General features: G+C 38.0%; 4 protein-coding genes across 4 annotated transcripts; all 4 read right to left on the bottom strand.

Annotated features, from left to right (window-relative positions):
• Positions 1-3,704: 3,704 nt before the first annotated feature.
• Positions 3,705-5,445, bottom strand: LOC141820974 (UDP-glucuronate 4-epimerase 6-like). The gene has a single exon (XM_074708346.1). It carries the CDS (start codon positions 5,351-5,353, stop codon positions 3,968-3,970), a length of 1,386 nt encoding a protein of 461 aa, XP_074564447.1. The 5' UTR covers positions 5,354-5,445; the 3' UTR covers positions 3,705-3,967.
• Positions 5,446-13,097: 7,652 nt separating this feature from the next.
• LOC141821686 (uncharacterized) lies at positions 13,098-14,834 on the bottom strand. Its single transcript, XM_074709046.1, has 8 exons — positions 14,793-14,834; positions 14,362-14,685; positions 14,074-14,286; positions 13,875-13,967; positions 13,703-13,810; positions 13,330-13,593; positions 13,179-13,247; positions 13,098-13,133 (listed from the first exon to the last, which is right to left on the bottom strand). The coding sequence occupies exons 1-8, from the start codon at positions 14,832-14,834 to the stop codon at positions 13,098-13,100; spliced, it is 1,149 nt and encodes a 382-aa protein (XP_074565147.1).
• A 983-nt stretch (positions 14,835-15,817) lies between these two features.
• On the bottom strand, positions 15,818-16,779 carry LOC141821685 (uncharacterized). The gene is made up of 2 exons (XM_074709045.1): positions 16,178-16,779; positions 15,818-16,103 (listed from the first exon to the last, which is right to left on the bottom strand). Exons 1-2 carry the CDS (start codon positions 16,777-16,779, stop codon positions 15,818-15,820), a joined length of 888 nt encoding a protein of 295 aa, XP_074565146.1.
• A 100-nt stretch (positions 16,780-16,879) lies between these two features.
• LOC141821684 (uncharacterized) lies at positions 16,880-18,535 on the bottom strand. The gene has a single exon (XM_074709044.1). The coding sequence runs from the start codon at positions 18,533-18,535 to the stop codon at positions 16,880-16,882; it is 1,656 nt and encodes a 551-aa protein (XP_074565145.1).
• Positions 18,536-21,071: the final 2,536 nt, after the last annotated feature.

Below are 21,071 nucleotides of genomic sequence, written 5' to 3'. Positions count from 1 at the left end.
AGCTGTCTGCAAGGTATGTTAGTATTTTTATTACTTAGGATTTTTTTAAGTTATTACTTGTAAAGATTTATTTATCAAATAGGTTGTTATAATTACATTATTACTAACCTATCTTATTTTCTTTTTGTAGGATCTTCTATTTTGGCTGGGCTCGTTTTTGTAAGATTTTATATTTAGATATTGCATTCAGATATTGTATTCAAATGCGCATTTTTCAAATAGGTTGTTATAATTAAATTATTACTAACCTATTTTTATTGTCTTTTTGTAGGATCTTCTCTTTTGGTTGGGCTTGTTTAGATAAGTTTTTGATATATTATTGTATTTTGTAGGATCAGTGTATCTAAAGATTTATGTTGTATTCAGATATTATTGTATTCAGATTGTATTAATATTGTATTCAGATATATTGACATGTTGTATATTCAAATATTGTATTAGTAATTTGTTTTATTATTATTCGGTTATTAATGTATTACTGTTATATTTGTTTGATTGATATACAAACAGAAAATTCAAAAATAAAATAAAATATATAAAAAAATAAATTATTAGCGACGGAATTTATCATTCCATCGCTAATAAACATTTTTTTTTAATTTTTTTTTAAAATTAGAGCCGGAATTTAAATTTCCGTCTCTAATTAGAGACGGAATTTATAATTCCGTCTCTAAAATTAGAGACGGATTATTATTTCCGTCGCTAATTTTAGAGACGGAAATTTAAATTTCCGTCTCTAATTAGAGACGGAATTTATAATTCCGTCTCTAAAATTAGTGACGGATTATTATTTCCGTCGCTAATTTTAGAGACGAAAATTTAAATTTCGTCTCTAATTCTTAGAGACGGAAATAATAGTTCGTCGTTACTTTTAGCGACGGAAAAAAATTTCCGTTTCTAATTAGCGACGGAAATTTAAATTCCGTTGCTAAAGTGACGTCAACGACGGAATTTTTCGCGACGGACGATTTCCGTCGCTATTTGGTCGCTAATCGAGCTTAGCGACCGAATAGCGACGAAAATCGTCCGTCGCTATTTGCTTTAATTTTTGTAGTGTCGCCTTGTGCCGATGGCTGACTCGCACATCGATTTCCCGAGCACTTCGACCGAGCACGTAACACCCAACACATCCCGAGAGCCTAGCACCCGAGTGCATCCCGAATACCTCAGCGCGTCCCGAGCACAACTCGGTAACCGCCCTCCCGAGCACCTTTAACTCGATCTCTCGAGTATTGCGGATCGCTCGACTTGTACCGAGCACTGTCGGCCGCTCGGCTTGTATCGAGCACTGCCAACTGCTTGACTTATATTGAGCACCGTTGGTCGCTCAGATTGTACCGAGCACCATCGACCGCTCGGCTTGTGCCGAGCACCTCGGTCTGCTAAGCATCACGACGAGCGCATTCGAGAACTCGACCGAGCACTTTTTTACTCATTGATTGTAAGATCAATGACGACAAAACCAACCTGGCTCTGATACCAATGGTAGAATCAAACGAACATATATGTATTTGTGGAATTTTAAAAGAAGTATACCTCTTGTCGTTTGATTCCGGAAATATTTTGGAATGCGAACTCCAACAACTCGCAATCGGAATGATAGTCACAACAACTCGAACTATCACCGCGGCTTCACAACGTCGCAACCCTTTAGCCAAATGATGTGACAAAGCCCTAGCCTCTTCTCAATGCATTCTTGATGCTCTTGCTTCTACAATACTTCTCATAAGTATTTATAGGGGAAGGGGAGGACTAAGTATGTGGAGATCATGGGTAAGAACTAGTGGGATCATGGGATCATGGGATAACCCATGATCCCCCATGTACTCACTTAATGCCCCACGTGGGCATACGTCCACAATATATAAGTAATGCTATGTTTTTAAAACTATTTGATGGAACTAATTGGACAATTTTGACAACTTTAAAATTATATAACAATTTTAGCTAAAATTATTACAAGACCTTTTAGTTTAAGTGAGAGCATATAATGGCTACAAAAGCTCCAAGGAACACAACAAACGGATCATTTTTAAAATTGTCTATTTAATTATATATAGTAGTTTTGTTGAAAACTATTATATGAACCTAAACAATTAAAAATTAGAAAATAAAAACATAACATAACTCAAGAGTTTCAAGAAGCACACGAGAGAGTCTATTTGTGAAATTTCACCACTATCAGTTCGTATAGCTATTTTGGCCCAACCTACTATAAAATTTTTGGTATTCACACAACAAAAGCGAGAGCATAGAATAACCCTAGCGGCTCTAAAAAAATGATAAATCACAGTTAGTCCTATTGACTATCTCTGGGGTGACCGATCCGGTCCCACGGAAGTTTCCTACCGGCTACCAGGATAAATCGAGAAGTGCACACACAACGTAAAAAGGAGTCATCTTTAAAATTGGAATAGTTTAGACCTATGTAATAATTTCAATCATCAAAACTATTAAATAGTTTCATAACATTTAAATAATGGTGCTAAGAGCATAAAATGACTCCAGAGACTTCAAGGAAACAATTGTTTAGCTTAGATCTATGTAAAAAATTTTAGTCAAAATTATTGTATGATCCCAAACTAGTCAAAATTAGAAAATAAAGGTATAATAGAATGACTCTAAAGGCTTTAAGCAATACAATTAATTAGGAATCATCCATGAAATTGAGTCTCTTTTACATTAATATTACCGTTTTGATCAAAACTACTACATGATCTCTTACCACTTGAACAACAAAATTAAAAGTATAAGATGACTCCAAAGATTTTGAAAAATACAATGGTAATTTAAAATTCTCTAATTCAAAATTATACTCGATTAGTTATGCAATTGAAACATAAATATAACAATGGTAACAAACACAACTAATAATATGATCTTACATTATTCAGAACCCTCAATTTCTAATCCATGTTTGCTACTTGTTAGGAGAGTCACGCCTTGAATCTTATTAGGGATGATAATTTCCTCTAAATTCGATGGAGGATTTGATATCCGACTCGAATGGAGAGGAGTATAAAAGAATTTTTTGGACCCAATTAACTAATCGGGTATGAGAATTTTCAGATTTGAATATGATGGTAGATTTGATAATGGGTACAAGGATGAAAATGTATATCCGATCATCTAATGGGCATAGTAATGAGGATGAAATTAAATATCCGATCAAGATGAAGATAAGGATGAATATAATAAATAAGGATGAAGACAGAAGATATAAAATCAAATCCAATCCATTGTCATATCTGAATCTTATTAAATTTCTCCTTCTTAGAGATGGAAAAACATAGTACAGTTGTAATAAGATAATCAAACATACAAGTGAAACAACAACAATAAGGTTAATATAAAACAAAGGGAGCAATAAGAGTACGAAGCACAATCTGTTTTTACCAGCCTTTTATCACTATTTACTAACTTCCACAAACTCTCTTTGTTCCTTTATTTGTAACATTCGAGTTACCTATTGTTCTATATGCGAGCCCAATCATTTGTTTCTTTTTCTGGTAGATTTTTTTCATGATTGCATACACTTTTACATGGTAATGGATTTATCAGTCAATTCGATCTTTGTTATGTCTAGATGTCTTTGAAGAGTTTATGAGAGATGAATTTGATAGAATACAATAACAGCAAACAACTTCAAGTTTAAGCAGAAGTTGATTTAGAATCCAAATTGAATGATAATTAAGATTGGAAAATACAAGGAGAACATGTGAAAAATATATAATAAAACTGTATGGATTTACATCCTGCAGCATTATCCTTCTCTTCTCGGGCACCAAAATAAATACAAAAAAGAAACGAAAAGAAAAGAAAAGAAAAGAAAAGGGGCTCTGTTCTTCGATTTAGTTTCTTCTTTGGCATCTCTGGTTGCTCTCCATCGTTATTGTTTGACACAATTATAAGTTATTAACTGAAAATTAACTGCCATTTTCTACAACACGATGACCGCATATTATAATTACGCGGAGGCGGAGGCTGTCCGTCCTCCCGTCCTCGCCGTCGCCGCACTCTGCACGCCGTAGTACTTGACGTACCATTTGACGAACTTGCCTAGGCCGGTGGCGAGGTCGGTGGTCGGCCGGTAGCCGAAGTCCCGCTCCGCCAAGCTCACGTTGGCGTGGGTGAACGGCACGTCGCCGTTCTGCGGCAGCGTCACCATGTTCCTCTTGGCCTTCCTGCCCAACAGATCCTCCAGCAGGCTAACCATCTTAGCCACCGGCACCGGCGAGGTGTTGCCGAGGTTGTAGACCCTCAGCTGCGCGGGGGCTTTCTTCTTGCCGCCGCCTGCCGCTCCTGTGCTCTTCTCGGCGGTGTCGAGCGCGCCGAGGCAGCCCCTGACGACGTCGTCGATGTAGGTGAAGTCGCGGAGCACGGCGGCGCCGTCGGGCATGCGGAAGAGCGTGATTGGCTTGCCGGCGAGGATTCTGCCGGTGAAGGAGAAGTAGGCCATATCCGGGCGGCCCCAGGGGCCGTACACGGTGAAAAAACGGAGGCCGGTGATGGAGAGGCCGTAGATGTGGTTGTAGGTGTGGGCGATCGCCTCGCCGGCCTTCTTGGTGGCGGCGTAGAGCGAGGCAGGGCGGTCGGTGCGGTGGAGCTCGGAGAAGGGGGCGTCGGTGTTGAGGCCGTAGACAGAGGACGAAGAGGCCCAGACGACGGCGGGCGGGGGGTCGGCGCGCTTGGCGGCTGCCTCGAAGACGGAGACGAGTCCGGCGACGTTGGAGGCGATGTAAGATTGGGGGTTTTGCGCGGCGTAGCGGACGCCGGCCTGCGCGGCGAGGTGGAGGACGTGGGAGAAGGGGACGGCGGCGAAGAGCCTCGCGAGAAGGGCGGCGTCGTTGATGTCGGCGTCGAGGACGACGACGCCGCGGGCGGCGAGTAGGGCGGCGCGGTCGCGCTTGAGGGTGGGGTCGTAGTAGGCGTTGAAGTTATCGAGGCCGAGGACCCCGTCGCCGCGTTGCTTCAGGGCGAGGGAGCAGTGGAAGCCCACAAACCCGGCGGCGCCAGTGACGAGGACGGAGAGTCCTTCAGGGCGGCGGGGGGCTGCCGAGCGGCGGATGTCGCGCTCCCAGGCTGCTCCGGCGTACGATGAGAGGGAAGAAAGGAGGCTGCGGTGCGAGGAGCGGTGGGAGGAGGAGGACGGTGGGGAATGGAGGAGCAGGGGAGGATAGTGAAGGAGGAAGAGGAAGATGAGGAGAAGGCCGGCGAAGAGTGTGACCCGGAAAAGGAGGCGCGAGGAGGTGGCGAAGACCTTGGCGCTGCTAAGCCGCCGGAGGAGGTAGGCGTTGTACCGGTCGGGCTTGGAGCTCTTGCTGGTGTCGGCCGGGGAACCCATCGCGTGCATGTCACTCCAGTTCGGAAGCCGGCGACGATGATCCTCCGCAGCAAAATTGAGCGACTACTTTTGCTCTCTCTCTCTCACTCTTGTACTCGAGATGCGAGCTGGAGCTGGAGGTGGACGAAGGGGAGAAGGGGGAATATAAAGGAAGCAAAAGTTAAAAAATATTAAAAAATACAAATGTTTTTGACAGAAAATTAAAAAAGTATTTTTTATCCTTTCAAAAATTATTAAAAATATCATTTTATTTATAATTTCTTTTGTTGTTTTGATTAAAGCTAAGGCAGTTTAAGGTTGGAGTTAGTTTGGTTAAAACAACTCTATCATTTGCAGCTCTAAATAAAGCAAAGAAATTTTAATCAAAATAGCTTTAAAATGGAAGATAAAAATATTTTGGAAGATCCTTTTAATGATAATAATAATAATAATAATAGAGATGATTTTTTTATTTTCTACTAATGTTTTTAAAAAATATATAAAGTGCATAGTCCAATGAAAAATTTTAAAAATGCATTATCCAAAAAAATGGTCATTAAAATCAAATTAATTTTTCTACCAATTATTCATTTATTAGTCATCACTTTTTTCTATGTGCTAGGAATGATGACCACTTCATTCTTTTTCCACTTTTATTCTCACTTCATTGTTGAAACCTCTTTAGGCTTTCTTTTTCTTGGAAAAGCATAAATAGGATAAAAATAAAAATAAAAATTGATAAATAGATTTGTGAATAACTTGCAACGTACAACAAAAGAAGAAAAAAAAGTTATTTCTTTGTGAAAACATATTGTTGCATATAAAAAAAAAAAATGATATCAAGATGATTAACATGGTGCATTAACAGTGCATGAGTTATGATTATCAGGGGCGTGGTTTCCTGCCAAACTAGCAAAATGGAGGATACACCATGTGTGTAATTCTTTATTATTGAAACATGCAATTGGACGGGTCAACTTCGTTTTGACTTTTTAGGTTAGTGAAATTGACTCTACTTCAGAATGTGGAGACTAACCAGAAAGGCCAAATATCTTCCCTGGTGGTTTGACTTGGGCACACTAACCGTGCATGAGAAACATGAGGATGGTTGTTATGAAATTAAGAACTTTTTTTTTTGTGATCCTAAATCATTTGATTATCTTATTGATAATGAGAAGAAAAAGAAAGATCATGTGAGTTTTTAAGGCAAGAAGACACTTACTATATTCTAAAGGCACATGGCGCACTTGGTGTTGTTCTTCTCATAGTTGTAAAGCACCAAACTCCCACATCCCTTCACTTTAGAACTAACACTCTTACTTGGTCCACTAAATAGACAAATTGTGAAAAAAAAAGTCTAAGAATGAGACAAGTGTTCGAGTTTGAATTCCAATTGGTGACTAGATTACAAATGAAATGAGAGAATTTAACCCACAAATATGAATTTCCATACTTCTTTAATTGTCTTAATGTTGACCACTAAATTTCTTTATCTCTTTCTACTTTCCAAGTCCCCTTCTCTTGTGCTCTAAAATGATCAAATTGTAAATAATATTTATCTTCATATATGACAAATTCACTCATTCCTTAAGAAAAAAATTTGTTCTAAGTCTTCTTCTAGCTAGTAGCTTTTCCCGCTTTAGTTTATTGCCTTTATTGTCACATACAAGTATATTTACTTGGCACGATGACTACACACCTATTCTTCTGATGATTATATTTAATTATGTGTGAAAATTTGAATCTAAGGACACCCCTTGACTCAAACAATCTCGTACCCAAACAAATTGTTCCAAGCCATGCACATAGACAACGCATGTGTCCTTCGCGCAATCTTGTGTGCAAGGTGATTGCATATATGTATTCATACAACTTTGCCTTTCTAGTAGATAGATATGCCAATCAAGAGCCAAAAAAACTTACAATGCAAGTACTCCTATAATCTCTAATGATGTCGCTCATCCCAACCTCACCGGTCAGGGGGAGTAGATCACATCCAAGTTGAGTTTATGTGCATGCATCCTAGTGGGGAAGCTAACCACTTCCTTTTTGGAGTAGTACAATTAGCTCCAAGGAGTATGTGATTAATTTGATGATAAATCTTAATATTTTTTTTATAATTAAGTATTCAAACTTTACTCATTAATTTTGGAGATAGATTACCATCCCTCTGATTTATTTATTAGATAAATTTGAAATATCATTTACCTTCAGAATATTTATCTCATTTGAAATTTAAACTTTAAATTTTTTATTGCTCCTCGAAGTGTCAAGAGAATACATCGTAAGATGATATACTCTTTTCATAGGACAATAGCTTACACGTAAAGGATGCCAAGACCAGTCGGCATAACACTTCGATCAATAAAATGCCAAGATGGGTAGATAGGGCACTTAGCTGGACCAAAAAAACTGGCAGTGGTCTAAAGTGAGGCCAAACTACCCTGAGTTGGCATGGGACACAACACATGAGAAGAAGATGAGGCTTAAATTAAGAGGCATAGTTATGGCTTTTACCTTGTGCCTTGTGAGTGGAGACCCTAATTTTGTCACTGCGCGAGTCCACCCACATGCACACATGCATGCCAAACTAAAAAGGTCAACACACTTGGACTGCTGGAAATGTGCAGGTTGAAAGAGGCAGGCGCTGTGGTTTTGTGCCAACACGTGCAGCAGTGTTCTTGTTGTCAGCAAGAATGGAGTTTGGCAGGAGAGCAGGGAAAGATATGACTACTTTAAAGGTCATTATGTGATGTTGGAAGTGGGATAGGATGTTAGGGACTTGAGCAAAATGGTGATTTGTCAGAATAAACTATAGTGAGAAAGAGGAACAGGATTATCAGTTATAGTATGAAGAGGGAGTTATCTACGAGAGAAGCCCACTTTGAACAACAGGGTTCGCTAAGGTACATACTGACAATGTCAAATTGCAAGAGACTGACCAACTAGCAAAATGAGTATACATATTGATACGATTTCGGTTAAACATCATAGATGATTAAATCATCGGTCAATAAATTGCTGACGTGCATGCTCCTCGAACATAATCACTAAAAAAATAAAGAAATTTGAAAAATACCCAGAAAGAAAATTAGAATAACATTGGAAATGGATTCTAACAAACTACTCCACGCTCAAGTTAGGATTTTATATGAGGAAAGAGATTAAAAACATAGAAAATTTAAGATTTTATGTGCATACTTGTACCCATGAGAATAGATAATCTTTTATAGAGTTGATCTCCGAAAGATCAGCGTTCGTTTATGAAACGTTCCGAGATATGCACCCCCGTTCCTATATACGTGTTCTAATTATCCAAGTTTTCTGAGATATTTCTCTTGTTCTCTAGAAAAATAGTCTTAGGATTTCCTAATTTTGTGGACAAACCTATTCCATGAATTTATTCTAAGATTAAGACAGGGTCAGTGTATGAGGCTAGGCAGACATTGAGATCAAAACCCAAGATGCGGATAAGGTCGGCACGTAGAGGTCGGAGCATGGGGTTGAGCCAATGCTGAGGTTGGCACATGAGATCAAGCCAACATCGAGGTCGACCCATGAGGTCGAATAGAGGTCGAGGTCGGGGTTTGAAACCAAATAGAGATCAAGATCAGGATCCGAGATTGGGATGAGGTCGGCGCTAGAGGTTGAGTAGATGCCGAGGTCGGGGCCCGAGACCAAATAGAGGTTGAGATTGGGACTCGAGACTAAGATGAGATTAGTATCAGAAACCGAGTAGATGTCGAGGTTGGGGCCCAAGACCAAATAAAAGTCAAAATCGGGAACCGAGACTAAGATGAAATTGACATATGAGGCTAAGTCAATGCCGAGGTCAGGGCCCGAGACCAAATATAGATCAAGGTTGGGACCCGAGGTTGAAGTTGTCAGCGGGCCTTCTTGATCCTACTTAATAATTTTACCCCTTTCTGATTCTAAGGCCACATGGCGGCTCCAAGGAGGACATGTGGTCTTTCTGAAATTCCGCCGTATCATAAGCCTTCTCAATCAGTCTAGTCGAAAGAGGCGTAGTCCGACTGACTGGACTTGTGTCGAGTTACCTAATTCTAACGAATCAAAGCAAGGACACTTTTACTAGTCGAGTTTATTTCTCAAGGAGAAAAAATCATCTTAAATGCTGATGATATGCTAAATCCCTTATCAACCTTATCTTGACGCACTTTTTCAACCGCATTGATGGTGGCATGCAGTATCTCCTTCAGGGCGCTAGAATACTCTACTGTATTAATGGTGTCAAGCGTGGAAAACCGATCTTGCTGACGTGGTCACAAATAGAAGGGTGATGTTGATCTCCTGCTGATTTGGTCTTCACATCGGACAACTAACTTTGAATCATTGCGATGTTTGATGCGTCCTTGGTTCGAACTTTAATGAAGGATATCATACCTCGATTCTACCTAGCAATCCGTACGATAAGACATCTAAAGCGAGATCTAGCCGTCTGTTAATCTCATCTGACGATCTTTCTAGCGGGTGCATTAGCCCTACTATGCAATATAAAAACGTCATCGAATCGCGTCGCTTTCGTTTGCTTTTGTTTTTTCCTTTGCGTCTTCTTCTTCCTTCTGTGTCCGACGGCAATCTCTTACTTCGTAAGTCCAGTCAAACTTCTCCTTTCCTTCTTTAGTATTTTCCTATTTTCTCATGGCATTGACCATGTGTTGGTTCTGTGGTATGAGACCCAGTGGTTTGTGTGTTCCTTTGGCGATGATTTACTGCTTAGGGAGCAGTACGGTATTCCTTCAGACCATCGCATTAGGATTTTGGCCTTGGAACATCGACCTCATGAGCCATCGCCAAGCTACGTTACTTTTTTTTTTAGGTCAGTTGGCGAACGACCTTAGGTTCCCTATACCACCGTTTCTTCAGGACTTGGCCACTTCCAATACTCCTTGTCCCAATTTGCCCTCAATTCTTATCGCTTGATTTTGCAGCGCTTTCATTATTTCTCAAGTGTACCAAGTCCCACTCGATCCCACTACGTTCCATTACCTCTTTTATCCTAAGAGAGGAGCCTGGAATAGTGTATTTTGCAGCAAGGTCGGGCTACAATTTCTTGGACAAGTACCTGACTTCTTATAAGGGTCGGAAGAATAGATACTTCTTTGTCAAGCCTCCTCAACCCTGCACCTGACCCACTATTTGGCATCCTCAGTCCTCCACAACCAGACCTCATCAGTATAGTTAGAGTCCGCTTACCTATCATTAGCAGACATTTTCTCGGGCTTAAAGTTCTACATGAATAGCATGGTAGACAACGAAGCCCTTTTCTACCAAGTTGGCCTGAGTCCTAATGCCATCTCTCTAGAAGTTTGGTTGAGTAAGGCTTCCATATTTTTAACTTACACTACCTGTTATACTGGCTAATCTTCTCTTTTTCTTTGCAGATCTCACAACGTTGAATGCATGTGTCAACAAGGCCTAAAATGGGATCTGTTGACGACCGACAGTTAGTATGTCTCGGAAGATACGGTAGAGTCCTCGGCTATCGAAACCGAAGCTAGGCAACGATAAGCGATCAACCAATGGAGGTCGAGGATACCTAGGCTTCGGTTCACGAGCCCACATGTACACCGATCAAAAAAGAGATATTTGAGTAGGCACCTACTTCTCTTACACTACAACAAAAATGACTTTCCGCAGCGCGCAAATATGCTATCCGCAGCGCACATCGCACGCTGCAAAGTTGCAAGCTGTTAAAAGTCATTAGGCATCCGCAGCGTGCATTGCGCGCTGCGGATGTCGACAATCGCAGCGCGCAATGGACGCCGTGGATGATTGCATCCGCAGCGCGCATTGTGCGCCGCGGATGATCTCATCCGCAGCGCGCATTGTGCGCCGCGGATGATCTTATCCGCAGCGCGCATTGTGCGCTGCGGATGCAATCATCCACGACGTACATTGCGCGCCGCGAATGAGATCATCCACGGCGCACATTACGCGCTGCGATTGATCACATCCGGACAAAATGCATGCTGTCAAACCATTCTAATCATTCCAGATTATACCTGCGTTTCAAACCATTCAAATCAAAATTTTAAATTCAAATAATTAATAACAACATAGATACTACACACAACAATAACAACCACACACAAATAACACAATAATAATATCATTTCAAACTAGCGTGTAACATCCAACAAATATCAGACTTAGTAACAATGGATCATAATAACAAAAAACTCTTTAGTTCCATGTTTTTTTCTGAAAAGATTAAAATCAAAATCTAAATTAGTTACACAATAATATATTTAGATAACCAAGCAATCGTGCTTCCTATTGCATCCTCAAGAAAAAGCATTTCTTCATTTGGTCGAAGTATGTCCACCTTCTCAACTAAAACTCTATCAATCCAAACTTTCCAGCAAGATCCACCAAGAGGAACGTGATGTACTCTTGCATTTGGATCTGTAGATGCAATTCGACCTTCTGCCACAACTCCATCAACACACCAATGAATTAATTTGCATTTGCTGTTCTCACTCATATCCCCACGACTCGCATTCTTCACTTTTGTCTGCAAAAAAAAGTGTAATTAAATTAATTCAAGAAGCTTGAACTGCAGAACAATTTAAAAACTCAACATTATAAGTTCCTGAACATTATAATGCTAGATTATTTCATGAGATTATAGTTGTAAAACAACTATCCTTTTCTGACCCAATTCATTACACAAAGTTTACACCTGGTACAGGTAGCACACATGCAACTCAATGAGAAATTGATCTGTCTTCCAGTCAGCCATTGCATCAATACATACTATGATAAAGGTTTCATACATGCCAAATCAGCCTGTAAAATGTCAGCTAGCATGCAGCTTGCAGCTATTTCCATGTGATCGTACTTGTGTGTGTTCTTTTGCTCGAAAAACATGCAAAACTTGTAATGGAGATGCAAAAATTGTAACATAAATCAGTGGATAGCTTTCATATATATATATATATATATGGGTGGATACACTATATTTATTTTCTTAAATATAGTGTTGATCGGTATGTCACATTCTGATTGTTATAATTCTCTTTACCAAATGAAGAGCTGCATGTTTGCAAAATACATCCTATTATCTTATAATGGAGGAAGGTTATTCCAACTACAAGGAAGGTAACATGTGCATTGGATCTTCAAGTCGAGGCATTTCTTTGAAGAGCATAACAGGGAGCACAGATGAGCCTTTAAAAAGAAGTCCAGTTTGAAACAAGATTTTAAGAACCAGTATTCAGAACGGCACAGATGAAGCCAGAGTCAAAAATAGAATGATAGTTATCAATTTCAGAGCCAGTATTCTACATTTTGTTAAATTTGTTCCATAATTTCTTTCCTTGTGGCTTAAGGTATAGGTGAACAATGTTTTCCTAGAGCTGCTGGAGGAAATGCCATGAATAGAAATGTGGTAGGGAAATGGTGCAAGCAGGATCACAAAATGACATCCTCCTCTGGTATTAGTGGTGATCTGATTGCTGTCGGAGCTGATGGGAGAGGAGGGAGGATCAAGATTTTAAGAACTCATAATGATTTCATGGTATCAAGGAAGGTAAGAACTCATAATGATTTCATGTGCATAACAGGGAGCACAGATGAGCCTTCAGTAAAAAATTCCTGGTGAGTTCTAATTTTGGTTTTTTCTTACTAGTTGCACTTCTATGCTACGCCTTAAAATTCCTGTACAAGTATTTGACAGAGGTATGGATCAAAAGGGCATTTCAGCTTTATAGAAGGCAACTAAAGAACTTCTTAAGAGATCAACCAGATACTAAACTTTGAGCATAGAATTCATTGCATGAAAAATCTGTATGGAAACACACATCAACCAGCAATATAATGACATACGTACCTTGCCATTGTTAGCACTATGGCCACCAACATCAATGCCAATACCGCTACCAATGCCACCACTATTAACCTAATTTCACAAACAAAGTTGTCCACTATTATCAATAACATAAAAAACATACAAGACAAACTTATATTGTTTAATTACAAACCTGTTCTTCTTCATCTTGTTGTCTCATATTTTTGAAAAACAGGGATCTCATTTCATCCATTTGCATTTGAAGGTTATGCACTTTACATTCAAGATCTTTAACAGTTGCTTTTTGTTGCATAGAAGCTCCAACTTTCGATGGTGTAATTCCAAAGCCCATTCCACGCACTCTACCTCGAGGTTCTTTACCAAATACAAGACTAATTGCATCTTCCGCCATGTTAGTTGTATTTAGAGACTCTGGTGGACATTCTTCTAATTTCTTCTGCAAATAACATAATACAACCGTTGTAAAATGAAGATTTAATAATGGGATATGTGGTTGCACCGGTATAAAAATTGTTGGACATAATAACAATAAATATTCATAATACCAATTTCTCTCCAACAGCTTGACTACTAGGTTGTCCATTTTTCTTTTTATGACCTTCAATCCAAACTTTTGATCTTGTAATTGGTGTATCTGTAGTATTTGTTTCTTCCTAAATGACGAAATAATAGTATGTAAGTGTATCTACATAATATTTTATAAATAATAATACTCACCATCATGCTAGCCAAACGTGCATAACCTCGCCGGCTCATCGTGTGAATGTGGTCTTGATTTGACCTCATTTCCCTATATTTTGCACTTTTTGCCTAAAAATAAAAATATACTTAACATATTCATATATAAACATGTTTATTTGAAAGCATTTCTAATATAAAATTTCAGTAAAAGGAACACTTTTAGATTGATGCTTACTTGAAATTCAGGTGATAGTGTCCTCTTTATAAATAATTTCCACTCCTGTTGATCCATAAATTCAGGCTTCAAAAGATCAAGATTCCGTGTAGCCACTTTACCAGCATTAGCTTCTCGTACAAGTATTTGCAATTTCGATTTTCTATCACGCCATAACTTAGCTAACTTTTTAAAGATGGCTTTCTTTTCCCACTCTTCAACCTTATAATTCACCTGTACAAATAAAAATATTTATTTTACCTACATTCAAGAAAGAAACCCAAAAAAAGAAGTAACTCAAGGCAATACCTGAAGAACACTCCACATCTTATTCTTCACATCTTCGTGTACGTCATTCCACTCATCTAGTGTATATGGCACAAATTCTTGTACAATGCAGCCTAAAAAAGACGCATACTTCACAGAATTGATGCCGACTGGTTGTCCAAATTCATTACGTTCCAACTCTTTGGCCTTTTGTTGAGCAGTGGCTAATTTCAACTTTGTTGGACCTCGACCCTTTTTCTTTTTGAAATTGTTGTCATCATTTTGCTCTTTGTCATACAAATCTTCAGAAGAATTAGGTGATGTATTCGATTCCACCCTCGATATCCTCCTCTTAGTTATATTTTCCTACAAAAAAAACATAAAGAAATTGAAGTCATGTCAAAGCAAGATAGTATTGAAGCAAGACAATAAAAAAGCTTTGCTGCATTTTAAAAAGAAAAAACCTTTATCACCTGATTTTCATCTATAGATGATTTGCTGCGCTTTTTCCCCATTTTTTTGTAAGTGTAAATTTTATGTAATGACCTGTTCATAAACAATGACATTATACATTATTGAGAATAAATAGTTCTATAAACTAAATAAAAAAATAGAAATGCATATAATGGAACTTATGAAGCAATCTGATTTCTATAATAAAATATGAAACTATAATAACTACACCTGATAAATTATGTCATGTATCAATCACATCAATTCCATCACAATCATTTCTTGCATATGGTTCTTTTTCAGTAATGTTAATATCAAGTGTAGACACATCAAGAGGTGTTGATGAAAAATAGATGTTGTCTTCAATCAAATTCATGTCATGAATACCCCGAGGTGGCGCCTTTAGCACTACATACCAATTTGATTCATCATTGTCCCTAGAATAGAATACTTGCTTTGCTTGTGATGCTAAAATAAAAGGATCACTTTCAAAAGTTCTTAATCCTTGGTGTAGGTTAACCAGTGTAAAACCATCTTCCATTTTAATACCAGTTCCGGTGTTGGCCCAATCACATTTAAACACAGGCACTTTGAAAGAATAGTAGTCTAGTACAATAATATCTCGTATAACTCCGTAGTATGCTAGTCTTCCTCTTGTATGTGAATATTCATTAGCACTAGATTGACAAATAGTATCAGCTTCAATTGAAACACCACTATTTTGTGTCGATCTTCCAACATCATTTGTGTGAAATCGATGTCCATTTATAATATAACTCGTATATGATATAACATTCCTTCTTGGGCCTTGTGATAGCCATTGAAGTCGGTCTGAGGAGTTATTAAAATCATGTTTCGATAACCATTGAGCAAATGTTTCCATATGTCTCTTTTGTAACAACGTGTCATTAGTCATCACACGACGATCTGCTTGTTTAAGCTCTTCAATATGCATCCTATTTAAAATCATTGAAGGGTGATTGTTAGAAAATATGAAATTTGTAATAGACCACAGTTATCTAATAAGATTTACAATTAACTATACTCACTGTAAATAAGGTTCAACTTCAGCACTATTAAATAACACATATCGATGTGCTGCTTGCAACAGATTGTCTTCTAAAATCCGTTCTGTTCCTTTAGATATTGGACGACCTTCCTCTAATTCATTATCCAAATCCTCATTTCGATTAACATGGACACCTATACTAGAAGCTTTTTTAAAATATGCACTACAAAATCGCATTCTTTCTTCTGCGAGATAACACTCAGCTATGCAACCCTCTGGCCTTGCTCGGTTCTTCACATAACCTTTAAGTATTTTCATAAACCTAAATAACAAAAAAAAATTCACAATCGTTAGTTGTTGATAGTAAAATGAAATTTAATATATAATATTTATTACCTTTCGAATGGATACATCCATCGGAAGTGAACTGGTCCACACAAGCGAGCCTCTCTTGCTAAATGAATTGTCAAATGAACCGAGATGGTAAAAAAAGCGGGTGGAAAATACCTTTCAAGCATGCATAGAGTTTCAGCAATATTATCCTCGAGTTGTTCTAAACGGTTCCTGTCTAAGACTCTTTGACATAATTCATTATAGAATGCACATAATAGAAATATAGCATTGCGTGGACCTTTGGGTAAAAGAGATCTCAATGCAACTGATAGCAATTGTTGCATTAACAAATGGCAATCATGAGATTTCAACCCGATAATCTTTCTTTCTTCTAATGAGATACAATTACTAATATTTGAGCCATAGCCATCTGGTAACTTTATTTTCTTCAACCTAGAGCAGAATACATCCATTTCTTTTTTAGACAATGTGTAAGGTGCAGCAGGCAGGTGATATGTATTTTCTCCTTTTTTTTGAGGATGTAATTCTTCTCTAATTTGTAAGTGCATCAAATCTTTACGAGCATTAACACCATCTTTGGTTTTTTGCTTCACATTCAACAATGTGCCTATGATATTCTCGCATATATTCTTTTCAACATGCATCACGTCTAAGTTGTGACGTAACAAGAGTTCCTACAAGTAGCCGACAACACATTTCATATTATTAATTTAATAATATAACAAATTAATTAAAAGAGAATAGCTAAAGAGTCAAATAACTTACACTCCAATATGGCAAATTGAAAAATATTGACTTTTTCTTCCACACTGAAACTGGTTGTTGTACTATTTTGGAACTATCTAATTTCTTCCTCTTTATATTTGTAGTGTTCACACCCTCACCCTTCTGTTTTTTACCCCAATTATTTTCTATGTCTTTCACCGCATTGAAAATTTCTAACCCATTCAAAGGTCTAGGTTTCCCTTTGCTCTCTTTTTTTCCATTAAACCACTTTTTTTTCTGTCGGAATGGATGATCAGGCGCAAGGAATCTCCTATAGCCCAAGTATGCAAACTTTCTACTATACTTAAGCCACGTAGAACACAAGTCTTCACCACATATCGGGCAACCAAATCTACCTTTTGTGACACATCCAGCTAGGTTTCCATAAGCTGGGAAATCATTGATTGTCCACATTAGCATAGCCCTCAAATTGAACGTCGACTTGCTATATGAATCATACGCCTCCACACCTGTATCCCATAACTCTTTCAAATCCTCCACAAGGGGTTCCAAATATACATCTATATCATTTCCTGGTTGCTTTGGGCCTGGAATTAATAATGACAACATGAGATTTTCCTTTGCCATGCACATCAATGGAGGAAGGTTGTAATTAACCAAAATAACCGGCCAACAACTGTATCTGGAACTGAGGTCACCAAACGGATTGAACCCATCTGTTGCAAGACCAAGTCGTAGATTTCTAGGATCTGATGCAAATGATGGCCACTTATGATTTATGGTATCCCAAGCTACTGAATCAACTGGATGACGCATCATATAATCTTGACTTTTATGGTTGGAGTGCCAAATCAAGGCTTCGGCCTTTTCTTCAATCTTAAACATCCTTTTCAATCTAGGAATCACGGGAAAATACCGTAGCACTTTTTCTGGAACTCCTTTATGTACTTTAGCAGTGATGCGATCCACTTTCCATCTTGAGGAACCACACTTTGGGCATGAGTCCAAATCTTTTAACTCCTTTCTGAATAGACAGCAATCTTTCGGGCAAGCATGAATCTTCTCATATCCTAAATCAAATGGTTTCAATATTTTTCTCATTGAGTAAACATTTTCTGGAAGTGTGTTTTTTTCTGGAAGCATATCATGTAAAATCTTAAGAAGCTCATTGAAACTATTGTCAGTGTGTCCATTAGTAGACTTATAATTGTATAATGTCACGACTGCTGACAACTTTGTGTACGTTCTACAACCAGGAAAAAGAGGAGTTTCTGCATCTTTTAATAAATCAGCAAACTCATAATCGACTATCTCAGACAAAGTGTGTCCAACCTCTTCTTCGGTCACAAAAGCATCTTTATATAAGTGATATTCCTCTCTACTTTCATCCTCCTCTTCCATAACTCCTCTTGAAATACCTTCATTTTGAAATTGTGAGGTAGAATTTTCACCATGGAAGAACCAAATAGTGTAAGAAGGATCGATCCCCTTCATAATTAGGTGCTCATATACTTGATCAAATTTCATATACTTCTTATTCTTACAACGCTTGCAAGGACATAATATGGTTTCACGTGTTTTGGCATAGTTCCTAGCTTGTGACAGAAATTTTTGAACCCCTTCTTCATACTTTGGATCAAGCCTTGAAGACAAATGCATCCATTCCTTATCCATTTAGTAAATGACAAAAATCCTAAAATAGTATTTACAATCCATTATTAAAATATATAAAAATCACTATACATATGAAAATGGAATGTAACACATTAATTTTGTAGGAAACTTGAAGAGTTGAAAATCAGAATGATGACAAGACAAATATGTGATATCATTTCATTGGAGTTGAAACAACTTAATAGGGTTGTTGCGAAAAGGAAAAATGACGAGTTCTTACATGTTTCAAAAAGAGATAAACAGTTTCAAAAAGAACTGTTGTGCTGCCATCACATATTATGAGATTGATTGCAAAGTATTATAACCAAATATTCAGCAATTTCTAGTAGACTCAAAGAGCATGCTGATTGACCCACATATCTCTTCAATCTCATTAGAAAGATAGAACTAAGCAACTTAAGTTAATAAAAGCTGGAATCAGAATTAAATTTTTTAGACATGTTCAGACAAATTTGTTGAAGTAAAAGAGATAAATGTTACTGATATAGTAGAGCAGAATTAGATCATGCTAGGGATTAGAGATTGTATCAGTTGGTTATAGAGCTCAAACGGAGAATACAATGTTAAAGTTGCTTATAAACTGCTAACTCATACTGGGATTTTAAAGGAACATTAGGAAAAGGTATAGTGTGTCATTAGAGCATGCTGAAAGGTAAAAAAGTATCTATCTGGCTGATATTGCACAACTTAACCTCACCATCTCCCCTCCCCTTCCTCTAACTCTTTAGCTCTTAAAATGCACAACTTTTTTTCTGTTATAAACAAAATTTAATTATGCAGGTGAGTAATTACAGCCAGGAGATTGAGAAAATGATGCTCATGTCCAAGCAAGAGTTTATTGCATCTATAAGAAGGTATAGCTCCACAATTCTGTTACTCATCTAGCTAAAGAATCGCTGCATGTGTGGTGCACCATTAGAGAAGATGAAAAACAGCCGAGTCATGAAAAAAAAATCCTTAACAGAAGAAGATGAAAAAAAACAGAAGAAGATGAAAAAAAAAACAGCCGGTGCATATCAACCTTAACAGAAGAATATGAAAAAAAAACAGCCGGTGCATATCAACCTTAACAGATGGTGAGGAAAAAAACAGCCGATACCTGCCGACGACGACGGAGCGCGATAGAGGGAGGAGGGTGAGCGCCGGATCGCGCGAGGGAGGAGGGTGAGCGCCGGATCGGCTGAAGCGGGATTGAAGCAGGATTTGCGCGATTGATTAGGGCAGGGCGCGATTAGGGCAGAAGAGAAGTGGGCGGGCGAAGGTGGGCGGACGGGAAGAAGAATTTTGCGGGCGAAGGTGGGCGCGATTGATTAAGGCAGCGGGCGGGAGGAAGAATTTTGCGTTAGGGCAGCGGGCGGAAGGAATATGCGAGCGGGATATCGCGAGGGAGCGCGGCGAGGAGGGGTTATCGGGCGGGATAGGGAGGATTTTAGGGATTTTTTTTAAGAAATTAAAAATAATATATTTATAATTATAATTTAGGGATTTTAGAGATATTAGGTATTTTTAACAGCGTGCAATGTGCGCTGTCAATATAAATTTTTAACAGCGCACATTGCACGCTGTTAAAAATACTTTTAACGGCGCACAATATGCGCTGTTAAAAATAATTTTAACGGCGTACAATGTGCGCTGTTAAAAGTATTTTTAACAGCGTACTATTGTTGCACGCTGCGGTTGATAAAAATATGATATTATCCGCAGCGCATTTTATTGGGCGCGCCGTTAAAGCAACTATTAACAGCGCGCCTATGATGTGCGCTGCGGATGACGCGCTGCGGAAAGTCATTTTTGTTGTAGTGTTTTGGGAAATTCAAAAACTCAAGTATGTCATTTGGGTAAATGTTTTATAAAATAATAAACAGCAATCAAGCTTTACATCACTAGGTGGGGCCCTGACTATATGAATCATCTTACATTATTAGACTCTATCCTCTATTATATCATCATCTATATTTATATAAAATTTATTTTATTATTGCTAATGAAGTCTTCTTTGGTCTTTCTCTTCCTCGTTTAATATGTATATTTATCATAATTTCACATCACTTAACTAGAGCATTTATTGATAGTCCAAGTACATGACTTTACTATCTTAAATGTGTCTCTTAGAGTTTTTTTCTTATTAGACCCAATCCCAACTTTATCTCGAATGTTCTTATTTCATATCTTATCCATCCTAATTTGTCTACACATCCACTTTAATATCCTTATCTCTATAGCTTTCATCTTTTACATGTGTGCTTAAGTCATATTTCAACATTCAACTTCATATAATATAGCAAATTTAACTACCATTTTATAGAGCTTCCATTTAAGTTTTAAAAGTATTTTACAATCACAAAAGAGCATCTGACTCTCTCCTCCATTTCAATCATCCTGTTTGTATTTTATGTAAGACATCTCTCTCAACCTCCATCATTTTACAAAAGTGATCCTAAATACTTAAAGCTTTTAGTTACAGGTAACTTGTTATCTCCTATTTTAATAATTATTTTATAGAGTCTAATATTGATAAACTTAAATTTTATATATT

Source organism: Curcuma longa, chromosome 2 (assembly GCF_044706935.1).
Source record: "Curcuma longa cultivar G26 ecotype Majalengka, Jawa Barat chromosome 2, ITB_CL_G26_1.1, whole genome shotgun sequence".
In the NCBI taxonomy this organism is placed as follows: Eukaryota; Viridiplantae; Streptophyta; class Magnoliopsida; order Zingiberales; family Zingiberaceae; genus Curcuma; species Curcuma longa.
Note: the sequence above shows the minus strand (reverse complement) of the source record. Positions and strands in the feature narration are given on the sequence as shown.

What these genes read in the sequence shown, in the direction of transcription:
- LOC141821686 (XM_074709046.1), bottom strand. Translation starts at nt 14,834, where the DNA reads ATGGGGAAAAAGCGCAGCAAATCATCTATAGATGAAAATCAG. An exon ending in AGATGTGGAGTGTTCTTCAG is followed by an intron (nt 14,287 to 14,361) that starts GTATTGCCTTGA and finishes TTATTTGTACAG; the next exon opens with GTGAATTATAAGGTTGAAGA. An exon ending in AAGCTGTTGGAGAGAAATTG is followed by an intron (nt 13,594 to 13,702) that starts GTATTATGAATA and finishes TGTTATTTGCAG; the next exon opens with AAGAAATTAGAAGAATGTCC.
- LOC141821684 (XM_074709044.1), bottom strand. Translation starts at nt 18,535, where the DNA reads ATGGATAAGGAATGGATGCATTTGTCTTCAAGGCTTGATCCAAAGTAT.
- LOC141820974 (XM_074708346.1), bottom strand. Translation starts at nt 5,353, where the DNA reads ATGCACGCGATGGGTTCCCCGGCCGACACCAGCAAGAGCTCCAAGCCC.
- LOC141821685 (XM_074709045.1), bottom strand. Translation starts at nt 16,779, where the DNA reads ATGCATGTTGAAAAGAATATATGCGAGAATATCATAGGCACATTGTTG. An exon ending in TGGATGTATCCATTCGAAAG is followed by an intron (nt 16,104 to 16,177) that starts GTAATAAATATT and finishes TTTGTTATTTAG; the next exon opens with GTTTATGAAAATACTTAAAG.